Raw genomic sequence first — 15,322 nt, 5'->3', positions numbered from 1 at the left:
TCCAATAACCAAAACAGATCCTGTCGTCATGGCGATAACAAATTTTCCCGCACGTCATGTATCAGGAGGCAACACACACACTAACTAGACTGTAACAAAGTCTGTGGGAGCAATTTATTTCCTTGGGAACCGGAGAGAGTGAAAGCATCGTTCCAAAAAAGCACCATTGACAAAGGAGCAAAGGTCTCAATAAAAAGTGAAGAACTTTGGGGTCTGCATTCCGTCTCATCTGAAGAAGAGCGTTTGACTCGGGGGGGGGGGGGGGGGGGTGGGAGAGCATAGCAGCCGAGGCCGATTCAGCAACCTAGCAGGTCGCTATGGCAACGGTGGCGAAGCCGGCTGACACGCGGTGCCGGAGAGGAAGATAAGGACAGAGCGTGGAGGTCCAGGGTCTGTGTGTTTTTACAGCTGCTGCCCCAGTGTAAAGACATCAGCATGGGCATTCGGCTCTCGTCCAATAGTAAATCACGCTACACTGGCGAGATTTATCTGTGACTCCAAATTGGATTGGCCAGGCCAAGCGAGGGAGGAAATGGCAGGCGAAATGTCAGCCAGGTTCTCTTCAGGTTTATGGGCTGAGACTGGAAGGGCTGATTGTCCATCAAATATGGTCTTGGATAACCTCAGGGTCTTGGTCAATGGGAAGAAGATACTGCTATGATGATGGTGATGATGATGATGGTGGGAGTGATGATGATGGTGGTGATGACAGTGGTGATGATAATGTTGATGGTGGTGATGATGATGGTGATGATGAAGATGGTGGTCATGATGATGGTCATGATGATGAAGATGGTGGTGATGGTAATGGTGGTGCTGTTGATGGTGGTGATGATGATGGTGGTGACGATGATGGTGGTGATGATGAAGATGGTGGTGATGATGATGATGGTGTTGATGATGATGAGGAGGATGTAGAGCAGAATGAATTTGCTAAAGTTCTTCAAGGAGAAGTCAGTCACTCAACAGGTCATTATTGTAAAAGACAACTTCTTCTATATGACGTACTTGGCTGCATTAATCTCTTCTATTCTGACATGACCCATGGCAAATTAACTTATTTCGAAAGGTGTCTCTCATTGCTGAAACACCCTTGTCAATATGAATAAAAGTAATTATGCTAAATTGAAAATGAACATAGGCGCACAGTCACTGTGACTGAATGCAATTGAGGTTTAAAAAAATCAATGAAAGGAGGACCAGACAGACAGACAGACAGACAGTGGCTACTGTATGTTTCAAATCATTGCTCTCTGGAGATGCTTATTGCTCTGCAGAATGACAGCTGCTGCTGGCTTATCTGAATTAGCTTTTAATGTCAGATGAGCAAAACAGACAAACTGTTCTGATAACAGGAAAGACGAGATCTCTCACAGCTACGACACCTCGGATTGTTACGGAATGGAATGTGTCCTGGTAACTCCAGAAGCAGATGAATGAGTTTTTGGGAAAACTACACTATAAAAAAACGAAATGACATGAAAAATGCCCTTCTTATTGAGTATACTGAACATAAAGATTGCTTGACAGATAATCATTCTTAAACATTAAAGCAAAACAGCAACAGCACTGGATAGATGACTGCGACGGTCATAAGATAAATTGCATATGTCCCGCAAAAGTGCAGAGGTCAGCACTGTTCACTGCAGTAATCCATGGTAGAAAGACAGGCAGGAAGCATCTATTCCCCATGGACCCCTCAGAGCTAGTGGATGGTGGTACCTACATGTCAGCGCTACGCATGTGTTCTCCATCTCTAATGAGCCAAGATGTTTGCTGCATTCAGTCACAAGATAACTGCTCAGCATTATGTAACATTCTTCTCGGTTTAGGCAATGCCCCGCAGCCGCCCGCCAACAAACACAACCGTGGGCCAGGATTTGAATAACCTTTGACCTCGGCACCGGCCGAACGCAAACAGCTCGGTGGTGACAGACATGAACTTTCATAGACTCACATTGAAGAAACAGATGTAAACCTTGAGACTTGTGTTGTACATTGTCTAGGCTACTGCCATTTCTATACACATTTAAAAGCTTATGACAGGAAAAGTGCCTGTTGTGGTCAAGCTATTGGCTTTTTTAAACACAATTTTCGCTTATTGATCAGACTTGGTCATCTGGATGGAACTGAGCCCTTTGCTTTCTGGACCGGTGTGTTCGGGTGCCAGTCTGAGAGGATTCCGGATCTGAGAGACAAGGTACACTAGCACCCCCTCAAGGCATTCAGATGACAATATTGAAGTCTGTGGAAACGGCAAATGATATGAATGTGCATCACAATAGAAAGTGCAAGTGCAAGAAACACTCAACTCCATTACAATGTCAATACAAAACAATTACCAAATCACTCTGTCACAACACACTTTGAGTAATTGCAGCATTACTAAATATGTATATACGCATTGTAGGAGCAACTTACTAAGATCCTCTTAACTGCATATGTTCTGCTTCAGAGTGCCATTATCAAGGAAATGTTGAGCATTAGTTATTTCCATCAGAAAGGGGCCCGTTAGGCTCCAGGATACCTGGAGAATACAGTACATCTCCCTTCTAAATCCATCAAACACATTCACTAGAGGACAGCCTTGATGAGGGAAACAGAGGCTCTTTCTTACCCTTCTTGGACTTGGCACCGATCTTCAGTTTAGAAGGCCAAGCAATCTGAGTCTTTGTTTCCTCCATAACCTGGAAGATATACAGCAATTAGATCAAATCCTACTTACATTTTACAACCATGAATGTTTACTGGACTATAAATATAATGCTGAGGATTAACATAACATGGTAAGAGAACAACTGAGAAGATTTAACATAGAAAACAATTTTTAAAAATCACATTAATGCAGACCCATCTGGTCTTCACAGTGACAGTTCCCTACTCACTAATAAAACAGGCGTTACAGTTACTGAGTCAGGTAGCACATTCCATTGAGTAGATTTCTGACATTTGACTACCAAGTCAAGAGCATTGATGCTGAAACTGTGATTAATAACCAACCACTAATTACCCATAAATTGGACTTAAAAGAAAAGTCTACATTCCTCTGGAGATTTCTCCCTTTGTGTTCACCACGGAAAGTACAGAGAGCCTTTCATAAAATAAAATAAAAAGCCTACTCGACCTTTATGAGCAATCAAATAGCGAAAAACTGAATTAAAGAGTAAACGACAAGAAGAGAAGAAATGCAACCTTTCTTCTTTTGTCAAGGAGCAGAAGCATTATGGAAATGTCAAATAGTATAAAAAAAGACACTTATTTTAAATCAATGCAAATTGAATCACAACTCAAAACTTTTCTTTGGGAAGTTATACATTTTATTAACTTCCCTGGTCACTACAGTCAACACATTATTGGCACATTCTATAGGGCAGATGGTTCATTACCATACCATTACTCCTCTCACAAGCAAGTCAGAGGTTTGTTCATTTGCCACTCTGACACTGCTCTAATTTGGCTGAAATGTGCCCGAGCTGTCCATTCACTAGGTCTATACACCCTCTCTAACATAGGTTCAGCTGCAGCAGTTCCATGGCTCCCAATGAAAACAATCTGAGGTGAAACATTTACAACAACACCTAGCTACCCGGTTCCAGTCTGGGAAACAAGGGGTTCTTTACAGAGACAGAAAAAATGCATTGGGTCAGCATTACAAATGAACTCGACCAATACAAGATTTAGTAGTCTCTCACTGAGTGTTTAATTGGTACCAGTTGAAACCAGGTAACCGCAGTCCTACTGAACTGTATAGTCAGTCACTATAACTCTACCCATTGCTTTTGCTTGGGTTCCCATCAGTGCACTTGACATACTCTGCTTCAGGGCCTCAGGAGGCCTGGCTCAACCCAGGGTGAAAACATTCCAGGAGGGAGAGTCATCAGTAAAGTGACATGGCACCTCTCTTAGATCCTAATCAATGTATACTTCACTGCCATTCTACCATTTCCTCAACACATAATCAAACAATCCATTATCAATTAGGTGTGTGAGAACTCCAACTGGCTGTATGACATTCTTGTTAATGACTTTGGCTCCGTTCCAACTTTCTCACCCTATGTGCACGCTATTCTATTCATAGTTAATGCTGTTTTTGGCAACGCGGTGGCAAGGAGAATGACATTTTAAAACAGACCACACACGCCTCTGGAGGGCTTATGCAGCCGTTTGTGTTTTATGACGTGTTATCCGACGCTTTTGTAATATTTGTACAAATTAACTCACCCATTTAATATAGCCTGCCTGGTATTCCTGACCGATTCCCATCACCTTTTTCATTCACTTAAGAGGTTATGTGAAGCAGCCTTAACCGCATATCATAGCTATGACTACTTAAAGAGACACTTCGGCATCATTTGTATAATTTCAGCCTACAGTTCTCTGCTGCGTGACCTGCAGTCTGTGTGTGTGATGCGTGTGTGTGGGCATTCCACGGAGCCCAAGCCAAGGGAACTCAAGCCAAACTAAAAAGTGAAACTGAGCAGTACTGCCGCTTCAAAATGTTGCCGCTGATAAACTAGAGATTAAGTGGCTAATTGAGGTAAAACAGTGATTTAGTACATAGATTACATTTCTACAAACTGTACATTTACCCTCAAATCGAGAGGTTTAAAAAATACAGAGATAGTTGTGATGATCCGGTAGCCTCTCTTTAACAAGCTGACCGCCAAAATGTATTGACACACTGCAAAAGTGTGATGGTGGTGACATGGAATGTGCAGTAATGTTGTGAAGCATACATTTCTTAACTTCTTTGTCATTTATTTAACGAGGTAAGACCCTTGAGGTAGGACCCTTGTGGAAACCTTTTGTTAGGGCGACCTGGATATCCAAGATTTGACCATATACTTGACCACATTGATATATAGTAATACTGTAGTTGCAATGTCGCAAATCTGTACATCAATAAGAGACATGATATCAGTTTTTGAAAGTCAGGTCATTCTGTTGGAAAGAGGAATTTGATTGATAGTAACCTTTGCTTTATATAATGTAAAAACACAACATCTTTGGCAAGCACCATACTGAGAGAGACTGGTTTGGCACCTGCATCCTGCCTTGTTCCCACTGTGTAGTGGTGCAGCTGCTCCTTCTCAGACTACCAGAGTCATACCACCTGACTTCACTGGGCCAGGGTACATACAGTCCAGTACACACACACACAGATCTCAACGCAATTACAACAATGTGAAAAGAGCACCAGACTCATGCTGTTGCTTCAGCTGGGGCCTTTGAAACACACTGAGGTCGCTGTGGAAGAGCGTCAAGAAAAGGTTCTCAACAACTGTGAATGCATGTGTGTTGTCTTGTATCTTCCCATCAGTGTGTAACACAAGGATGTCTGTCTCTCTTAGGCTGATGACAACCAGTTTCTGATCAACATTAGGTCATCTTTGTAGGTACATAACGATATCATTGGAAATACAGTGTCCAAATAATAATGTCAAAGTGAAAGTTCTCCTACACTCTTAGAAAAAAGGGTTCTTCTTTTGTTCCTGTAGCGGCACCCTTTGAAGAACCCTTTTGGGTTACATGTAGACCCCTTGGAGTCCCATTTAGAATCCTCTGTGGAAAGGGTTCAACATGGAACCCAAAAGGTTCTACCTGGAACCCAAAAGGGTTCTTCAGAGGGTGCCCCTACAGAGACAAACGGAACCCTTTTTTGGTAAGAGTTTAAGAGTGTACCTTCAAAGGTGATGATGCACCAGTGGACAGTAGCCTATTCATCAGAGTATCAGTCCACAAATAGCTGAAATGGGTGACATTATCGATAACCGCTCATAAAGCAGTGAAATATGGAATGCACAGATGGTATTGTAGCTTCAAGACACAGAGATTGGGTATAACCTCAATCGAGAGTTCGATGAAGACAAAGGATCCACAGTTACTGACTCTGAGTTTCTACATCTAGAGGGATGAGAGAGGAAATGCCAGCTCCTTAGAGGGAGCCAGCACCAAATAATCTCTCTCTGTTTTCCTGGATCTAGTCTATGTTCTTTAGAAAACAACAAACTGGTATTTTGGATCCATCTCCCAAAAATCGCAACAAGCCTAAACAGACGAAGAAACAGAAACAACATGTTTCTTTCCCAAACATTCTTGCATATCAACAGGAGGAAAAGTAAAAAAAGAAAAAAAAGAAATAGAAAAAGGGGCTTAAAAGCTTGTTGGCCTGGGCAGTTTTTTAATCGGAGGATTATATGAAACGGAGGGATGGGATTCTTTTTTCATTTATAAAGTAGGAAGGTTGATACAGAGCTAAGGAGACTTAGCCAACACAGTTAGCCACCACAGTACTTAGTGGACTGTTAGTGTAAGGTCAAAGTGAATCACCTACAGTATATGACACACACATTGTTGCAGTCCTTATCATGGCCTCCTATGGCAGATGACTTGCAGTAGCTCTTTTCCCTCAAGCCAGTGCTGTGCTCTGTAATGCACTTTGTGACTAACAAAGAGAGAGTCCAAAATAACCTTTTTGTCAAATCTACACCGTCATAATAACAGACATATGGTTAAGTGGCCAGCGCCCACGGCTTGGCTTCCCTCTCGGATGAGGCATACTTTCTCATATAATACCCATAACTCACATAGCTACTGTAAGACGCAATGCTATGATAGAGTAGAAAAAAAACAGTCACACAGACATACACCCATAAACTAGTTAGCTACAGCCAACATAGTAGCATGTAGCATTTGTGAGTCCTGATTCAGACCCATAACGACCATAGCAATAAACGTGGCTACGCCAGCCTCTGCTACAATAATCACCAACATTACAAGACACGGGAGTCCATGAGCTAAGTTGTTTTGACTTAATTCATTGATGATTCAGGGGGAATTTGCTGCCTTGCTATTTTTAACTCCCCCAGCACATGTTCTTTTGATAAAGTTCCTTCAAACATATGTAAATTGATACGTGATGCTGATCTGATTCAGTTCAGGCACAAGGCAGTATTGTTCTCCCCCAAATTAAAAGAAGTGGAATCTCCGGCCTTGGCCCCAGGGTTGATCGGTGATCATATTTCACATTGGCGTTGTTTACAACAAGTTCAACTCAGATGGTCTGAGGCAGGAGATTAATTTAATGCTAACTTAATGCTAAAGGAATTCAATAAAGCTAAACTGAGGACTGAAGAGTATACAGTTTATGGGACCGGTCCAGCACAATGCATCATAACATTTAAGGTTTACACAGCGAGTCAAGCAAAGATTTTACACAGCAAAGGGAAAGAGAAAAAAAATACACACACCCTGGTCATCACACACCCTGACATTGGGAAAATCCCTTACAATTGTTTTGGGAACCACACTGTTTGGTTGAGGATGGCGGGTCAAAAATAACCCAAGAGCCAGAACACATCGTTATACTGTAGCTCTGGAGCGGAAAGCAGACAGACAGTGAGTAAGCGCAGAACTAGGCAAGTCATCTGTTAGGCCTATACTGATGCGGGGGAGGGGAATTACTCTAAAAGGGTGCGGAGAGTACTTCCATATGATCTGTGTCACTGGAGATGTGTTCCGTAATGGTTGGGAATCTCAAACACATGCAGGCCTCCCTCATACTCGAGGCCCAAGGATTCATCCGTGCTTGACACAACGGGGAAGGTGACTTCACAGTCCTTGTTCTGTGTCCAGTGTGGCATAGTCGTGTGTGTGTGGGAGGAAAAGGCAGAGGAGGAAATGATCCAAGTAAAAGTTTCCATGAGCGCAGGACTTTAAGGTGCGTCGAGAAAAAAAACAAAAACCTAATACTCTCAAAAACAGGCTGCTTTGGCGTGCTGTTGACGTAAAAGCAGAATGATGCTTCATTTTGCGGTCTCCTTCTCTGCCTGCCAAATGTTAACATTCTTGATGCTAACATCTCCAACATTCACACATCGGTTGTTAACTTTGCAATCAACACTTGCCATTGGTTAATACCCAAATTAAATACGAGACAGCTGGTCTTTGACAACAAAGCAGTCTTGTAAAGCTGAACAGACACTGGCTTCTAGCCTTGTCTGGCAGTACTGTCTGTACCTGCATGTAAATCAGCAGGATATTAATGAGGGATATGTGAGGCATCTTGGATTGCACGGCCATTTAAAACCTAAGCCATCGGCGTTAGATGAGAAGATTAAATCATGACAGGGACATGGTGGTACAATGCTCGCCATTTTGCTTCTACCTGGCATGTGTTTACAAACCTGAACACCGTCGATTACTGTACAGAAATGACTTACAGTATAAGGTATACTATTATAATGCACTTGTAACTTGGTTATAAAAGAACCAACGGAACATACCATATATCTCTCACAAGCATAGACATACATATTGCTCACAAGTATATCCACTGTGACTAGTGTGTGATCTTAGGAATTTATGCAGTCAGTTCACAAACATCCCACTCATCTTGCGGCAATCGAAATTGTTATAAAATGTTCCTTGACAACACGTTTCAACCGTCATACACACACACACACACACACACACACAAACACACACACGCACTGGATCGTTCTCACATAAGCTGCCTGATTGAGAGCAGCTTCGTTCCTTGCCTCCCAGAATGGGACAGTAATTCCAGCCCCTGTGTTTATGAGCCATCTCTGTACTCAGCCCCAAAGCAGCTCGTTAACGAAGCCACTGATTTTCATCCCACACGTTTCTCATTACCTTCTTCCTATTTCCCATAACGCACCCTGGTGACGAATAACTCCTGGTTTACAACTCATCTCCATGGGATGATAAACAAGAGTTTGGGATAAAAATAAAGTTACTTTGGACTGGGAAGTCTACGGACCATACTGTCATATTACAGACATAGCACATTTCATAGTTCATACTGTATATTGTATACTTCCTAACTATCTCAAATGCTCTCCTGCCTGACTGCTAATTATTGCTACTTATACTTGAAATATTGTTATCGATTTAGTACTCTTATTGCGCCTTAAGTCATTGTCTATTGTTGTTATTTTTACTTTTGTAATATCACTGCACTCTTTAGAGGAAGCTTACAAAGTAAGCATTTAATGGTAGAGTTTACAACCTGTATTCTGTGCATATGACCAATAAACTTTGACTTGACTTGACTTGACATTTGCCACACTCAACCACAATGGTTCAGCCACAATCACCTGAGTTAGTGCAGGGCAATACAGTACGTCTGTTGATTCACTAGAAGAATCATCAAGCATTCAAGAGTAGGTGAGCGTTGAAAACTCATGTTACTCCTAATTATTTTTGTATTTCAAAAAAGAAATGTGATTGGTAAAACCTGGACCCTTGTTCTATGTGAAATATGAACTCAGAGAAACAAAGTCTGGTAAACCACACTGTCACCACTGTTCAGTCTTCTAATACGTGAGCAACACGAGCACACACACACACATGCACACGCGCACACACACACACACTGGACTGAGAGGGAATGTAAGATGAATTGAGAAAATAGACTTGAGACTGAGTCTCTGTCAACCAGCGGGTTTGGTTTCTACCCTGTGGAGTTTCAGTCTCAAATGCAGACCTCATCTCGATTCACACGGTGAACGTAAACATGGGAGAAAAAACTGAATCCCACCATTGTGCAGGCTCGCAGTATGGCCACCGCCTTGGCCTTGGAGAGGCCGCCGTATGACAGACAGGGCAGATACTGTTGTCATTGAAAACACAGGTAATTCCAGCTATCTGGTATCGTGGCTTTAGACTCAAAAATGACCCAAGGTGCTGAGTCAGCAGATAAAGTGCTGTATACTTTTCCTAAAACAGCTTGAGCACTCGACCGTCTGAGGTGTGTGTGTGTGTGTGTGTGTGTGTGTGTGTGTGTGTGTGTGTGTGTGTGTGTGTGAAATGATTGATTATCCTCTTGCCGTTGCTCAGTCTGTTTGTAAAATACTATTGCCAAAGCACACAGAAACTCAAAATCGAGGTAGAGGAGCTTAACTACGGTTTCATGTTCAATGTAAAAAGGAAAAAATCTAGCTTGAATCATTTATTAAAACATTTAACTCTAATTTGTTAATGTCTTTGGGTCTGTTCTCATTTCACATTCTTTGACAGACTGTTTAGATAAATCTATTTTCAACATTAGTATGGTCCAGTGCAGCCCACAGTGGCCTCGATTATCAAGGTTTGAGAATCTCTAACCTACTAACTGTAACCCACTGGAAATATATAATTACACACCAGAGAGACTCTATCCTTCGGTATATCTTGCTCTCTCCTAATTCAACTGACAATGGTAAATATACTGGACATGACGCGGTGGAAGATATTTATTTGAAAAGCTAACGTTGACATTCCTGTGCTTCGGTATGGACTACAATCCCCAGAGTTCAAACACTCCCAAGGCCAATGGACTGAGAGTAGCAGCAGGAGATATCCTCATGGAGAAAGCTAAGCCGTGGCTAAGAAGACCGACCACTTTTAGCACATCGGTTTATTTTCCCTTACATTTCAGGTTTAGAGAAAAGGAATAACTTCAACATGTGTTGGATTTTTCGGTGAAATTGACATATTGCTTTCTTGAAGTAGTGTTTATTTTGAAGGCGTTTTCTTTGGACATCAGCAGAAAAGTCAGGTTTTCTTAAGGATATGGAGGTGGTGTGTGTGTGTGTGTGTGTGTGTGTGTGTGTGTGTGTGTGTGTGTGTGTGTGTGTGTGTGTGTGTGTGGTGGGTGGTGGCTGTGGTGGCTACAGTCTTTCATCACTACCACAGGGCTGCTTACTGTACCATTTCCCCACGTTGACACTGGCAACGTGTGTTCTCCTTAGCTCATCCAATAAGAACAATACTTCTATACTACTGTACATGAACTTTCCAAGACCCAATCAGGGTCAACCAGGAACACAATAGGGGTTAACCTATAAGGGGTTCAAAAATAACAGAATGACATCTATCCACTTATAACAACAGAGTAATCAAACTAGTTTAATAATTCTGCTGAGGCATGAAAATATATGTGTTTGATCACCTGTTTAAATGTTCAAGCTCACCCTGGTCTGTATATTTATACATGTCATTAAGGGTCTTTGACTTATTTCGTACTATCCCAACGGTACTGTTTGAGTACAAGAGCAGTCCTGGATCGGAGAAAGTGATGATCTTACCTTCTGAAAGAAATCCTCCCCTCCGTTCACTCTCCCCTCTGTGGCAGCTGCAGAAAGAATAAGAAGAAGACATTTTCAACATTAAACACGTCTCTGATACACTGTATCTACTTGACCATGACAGACAAGGACACTCATATGAAAGGCTACCAGAGAAACAGATGTTAAACTTTATGAGCTACTTATGCATGGGGATAAATGCTTACAGTATCAGTTCACCTCACAAATCTGCTTTTGATCATCACATCATTGTCCAGCATAACTTCCATGGCAATATTTTCTATGCATTACAAATCAGTAATACAATTAATCTGTGTAGCACCGAAGAGCTGTTTGCTTATTAAAAAAAATGATATTTCTCCACCCGATGTCCTAGTCTCCGTGTTCCTTCCACATCCGTCCTCCTCCCTCATTGCCTCCTCTGCTCAAATTGATCAGGGATCAAATTACTTTAAAAAGCGACCGAAAGACAAACACTCTGGATCCACGTGGGTTTGAGCTTGGCGCAAGATGAGCTAAATAAACGCTCTCACTGAGACGAACGTGCCAACAAAAGCATCACGCTAGCACACACCAGGGGAATAGATCAACTGAAAGATCACGTACGAAGACGAATGTCCAATTTCTGTCAGTCACACAACACCACACAGAATGCTGGCAGAGTCAGACTGACTATAACGACGTAAAATTACAAGCACATCACTAATGGCCTTCTGACGCAGATCATTCCCAGTGCAACACTTCTCTATAAACAACAACCCTTGACGATGATTTGTAACCAATTTGTAACCTTCCTTACTAAGTCGGGCCCTTGTTTTCCTACTTCATCCTGTAAGGATACAGATGCCAGCGTGTCCCACTTCCAGGGTGGGGGGGTGGTGGTAGTGGTGGTGGTGGTAGAACTAATTATAGACCTAATTGGAGGCAATAAAAACGTTCACAAGGATGGAGTTTTGATTGCCGTGATTTGCTGGTGAAACTCAGCCTCTGCAGACGAGCTCTATTTCTAATGTGTAAGGCAAGGAGAGCCTCGGGTTGCTACAGGTGCCAAGAATAGATGCCTGTGAAAACCAAAAGGGGTGTAAAGAAAAAGAGCGGTGCTTGTCATGGCTTAAAAAAACATTGCAACATCCCATATGAAATAGAATGTGACTGAATGCTCTGACAAGCATTGGTATCGACTCAGCATTAGTATAGACCATCTGGTGGTGGGTTCATACAATTCCTCCTCCGATTTCTACCTCCGCCAGCCTCCCCTGCTGTACAGTACATCACAGTCATTGTTTAAATTTACATCATGGATTATCTTGCTTCTAGGGATGCTCTTGAGCCAAAAGACGTCCTTTAAATAGTCAGAAATGCCCTGAAATAATCTTGTCGGTAAAAAAGGGGCACACGTCCTAATGCCCATGAGCATAAACTTAATTTGCAAATGTTTGTAAGCCAACATTTAAGGATTGTGTAGCCAAGAAATGGATTGATATTAGCTCATGATAACCATACACTCAAGCAAACATTTGAGGTATGCCTAAACAATTAGCTATCACACTTCCGTAGTGCATCTTCAAGAATCTATAACTTCATAACAATTTCTGTATGTGTAGAGGTGGCAAAACAGGGGGATGACGATGACAGAGGGATAAAATCAAGCGATCCAGATTCCCAGATGTTTTGATTGATTCACTACATCTACGGACTGCTACAGGAATGAGTGTCTCTTGTTGCCTGGTAACGCTAAAACAAACTTGCATATGTGTGTAATGTTCCACTTCAGTTGGGCTTCAACAGAACTGGATATGCTGACTTTATAATCGCTGCCTGGTATGTCATCAGCTGTAATGGAAAGGTTGCATAATGTATACAGTGCAGTGCATGCCCCAGTGGTTTTTTAAATCCACTTGCCAGTTAAATACATCACACATTACCAACTTAAAACGCTCCACACAACCAGGCTTGAGAAAAGGCACAGTGTAAAGGCTCCAGACAATATTTATAGTTTATGAGCTAGCTTAACATAAACGTGACATCGACTAAAAACCTTGAATATTGTCTTGAATCTCCTTACCAATGACTCATTAAAAAAAGGTCAAGTCAAATCATACAACACAATATAATATGACTATTGAAACATAGTTTCATGGTGCAGAATATCTTCATGCCAACAACAATGCTGCAGCTTGTAGAAAATAGCTGAATTTGAGGTTGATCGTGTTTGACATGTCAGGCACATGTTAGCCTGCCTTTCAAGTGAACCCCACTATCATGGAGATAGTGTCTACTGCAGCCTCCCAGGCCTGGTGGTACAGTAGGAGTTCCTCCTACGCACGACTTGGCAGGAAACCTTAAGCTTAGGGAAAGTAACTGGTACACTCCTCCTTCTCCAGCAGCAGTAACTGGGTTGGCGGTCTCTCCTCAGACAGAGAGGCTTAAGAGACTGGAGAGTCTCTACTGTAGTAACACTTTGTAATAACCTTCATGAATATTCCACTATAAACGCTTGGAAGTTGTTATACATTCTGGAATACTCAGCTAGCAATAATCACCTGCGCACGACTTATAAATTGTTTATGAATGGATTATCAATGAACGTTGTGCTATATTGTTACGTTACAGAGTCTTCACAGTACAAAATCTCTGCATGAAGCATATCAATACAGAATCTCTGTGCATACTCCAGACTCAGACTAGTTCTAGGATCTGTTGTTCAAACTGTGTATGTGACTCACACTGAGAGAATGTCCACAGGTCTGATAACCATCCTCTGAGAGATGGATGTTTTCTCGGAAGAAGAAATCATTAGCACAAATAAATGTGCAGGCCAATCTAAACAGGACTGTCTGTGTCTCAAACACAACATTTGAATCGCCATTTTAGTAACATTCTATTCCTTCATCTTGAATAAAGACAATTACACACCACCCATAAACCAGGCAGGATATCAAGGGTCTAGAGACTAAATGATACTGGCGGGTTACTGCAAAAATAGGTCAAATCATACTGGAAGATGACTGGGATGAAAAGTGATAAAAGTGGGGACATGCAGCAACATGATAGCATGTTTCTCTGACTTTGACTTGACTTGGATATACGTTGGAAAACGACTCTGGTGTAAGGCCCGTTCTGTCTCCTCTCCTGTCATAACAGTGTTTCTGGTCAGAGCGAGCATTATTCAAACCCCAGTCTCACAGCAGCTGCAGTGAATTATGCACTGTGAACACTGGGAACTGTACGCCCACTCCTCCGTAATGGTCCTCAGACCGTATCAATACAAGCAACTGAGCTTCCTCCAGGCTCACACAACCATATACTGTAGCTAATGAACTTCGGCTGTTCGGTAAATCTATGGTAAAACTAACAATGACTGTATTACTATTGTATTAACAAGAACTAGTCTTTTGTGTTTCTACTGTGTAGAAAAACAAAACAAAAGACAACTAACACAAATGCTATCTGAGGTGTATTACATTTTGAGGTCAGAGAGAATATCTACTTAGCCAAAGTTCTTTTAATGTTTACCCTGACACAGACACACACACACACACTGGACCATGCAGTGACTTAACTCTGCGAGGGGGTGCTTGAGGAGAGAGACACGGTTCACCTCTGAACGGCAAGAGTTGTGTTTCCCTAGGCTCCTATCCAGTGGAGGGGCCGGCCTCAAGCACATTCCTCGCCAGCACTCACTTCCTGCGCTCAGCTTTTTATCCAGCGCAAAACAAAAAACCGTGGACCTTCATCCGCAGTTTCACTTACGGCAACATCTACAGTAACAGTCGCCTGTAGGAGTTAATGTGCTGGGGACCAGGACTGCAAGCAGATATCATGTAAACAAACCGTGCCTTGTATTGTTTTGGTTCCTTGATGTGATGTTGCTGTGACCACCAGTGTGCGAGTGGTTTTAGTGAAGTTGAGTGACGATGTTAGGTGTTTTTTTACTTCTTTTACTAAACAGTTACTTTGTAGTCGTCACAGATGGAAGGGACACAATGTTAAATATCCTCAATAGGAATTGACTCTCATACAACACAAACAAGGCAATGTCTCCAAGCCCCAACACTCAGCCATGCAAGCTCTGTCCCTACTTCCCTCTCTGCTCTAGCACAACATATCTGAGGAACTGGAAAATGTTTTCCATAATCACTTTGCTCCATTTATCAGTGTTGTAGCAACAGATTATTATTTAGGGGACTCCAGAAACTATAAAACCCGAGTGAAAATTTCAAGTCTGC

General features: G+C 42.1%; 1 protein-coding gene across 1 annotated transcript in view; it reads right to left on the bottom strand.

Moving 5' to 3' along the window:
• The window catches only part of bicc1 (BicC family RNA binding protein 1), a 50,412-nt gene that overhangs the window by 32,410 nt on the left and 2,680 nt on the right, over positions 1–15,322 (bottom strand). The window contains exons 2-3 of the mRNA XM_083687363.1: positions 11,094–11,140; positions 2,618–2,687 (exon numbers count right to left, since the gene is read on the bottom strand). Of these exons, the coding sequence (XP_083543489.1) occupies positions 2,618–2,687; positions 11,094–11,140 (117 nt within the window). The remainder of the gene's footprint in view (positions 1–2,617; positions 2,688–11,093; positions 11,141–15,322) is intronic.

The sequence above is a fragment of the Argentina silus genome, assembly GCF_951799395.1.
Source record: "Argentina silus genome assembly, chromosome: 16".
NCBI lineage: Eukaryota > Metazoa > Chordata > Actinopteri > Argentiniformes > Argentinidae > Argentina > Argentina silus.
Note: the sequence above shows the minus strand (reverse complement) of the source record. Positions and strands in the feature narration are given on the sequence as shown.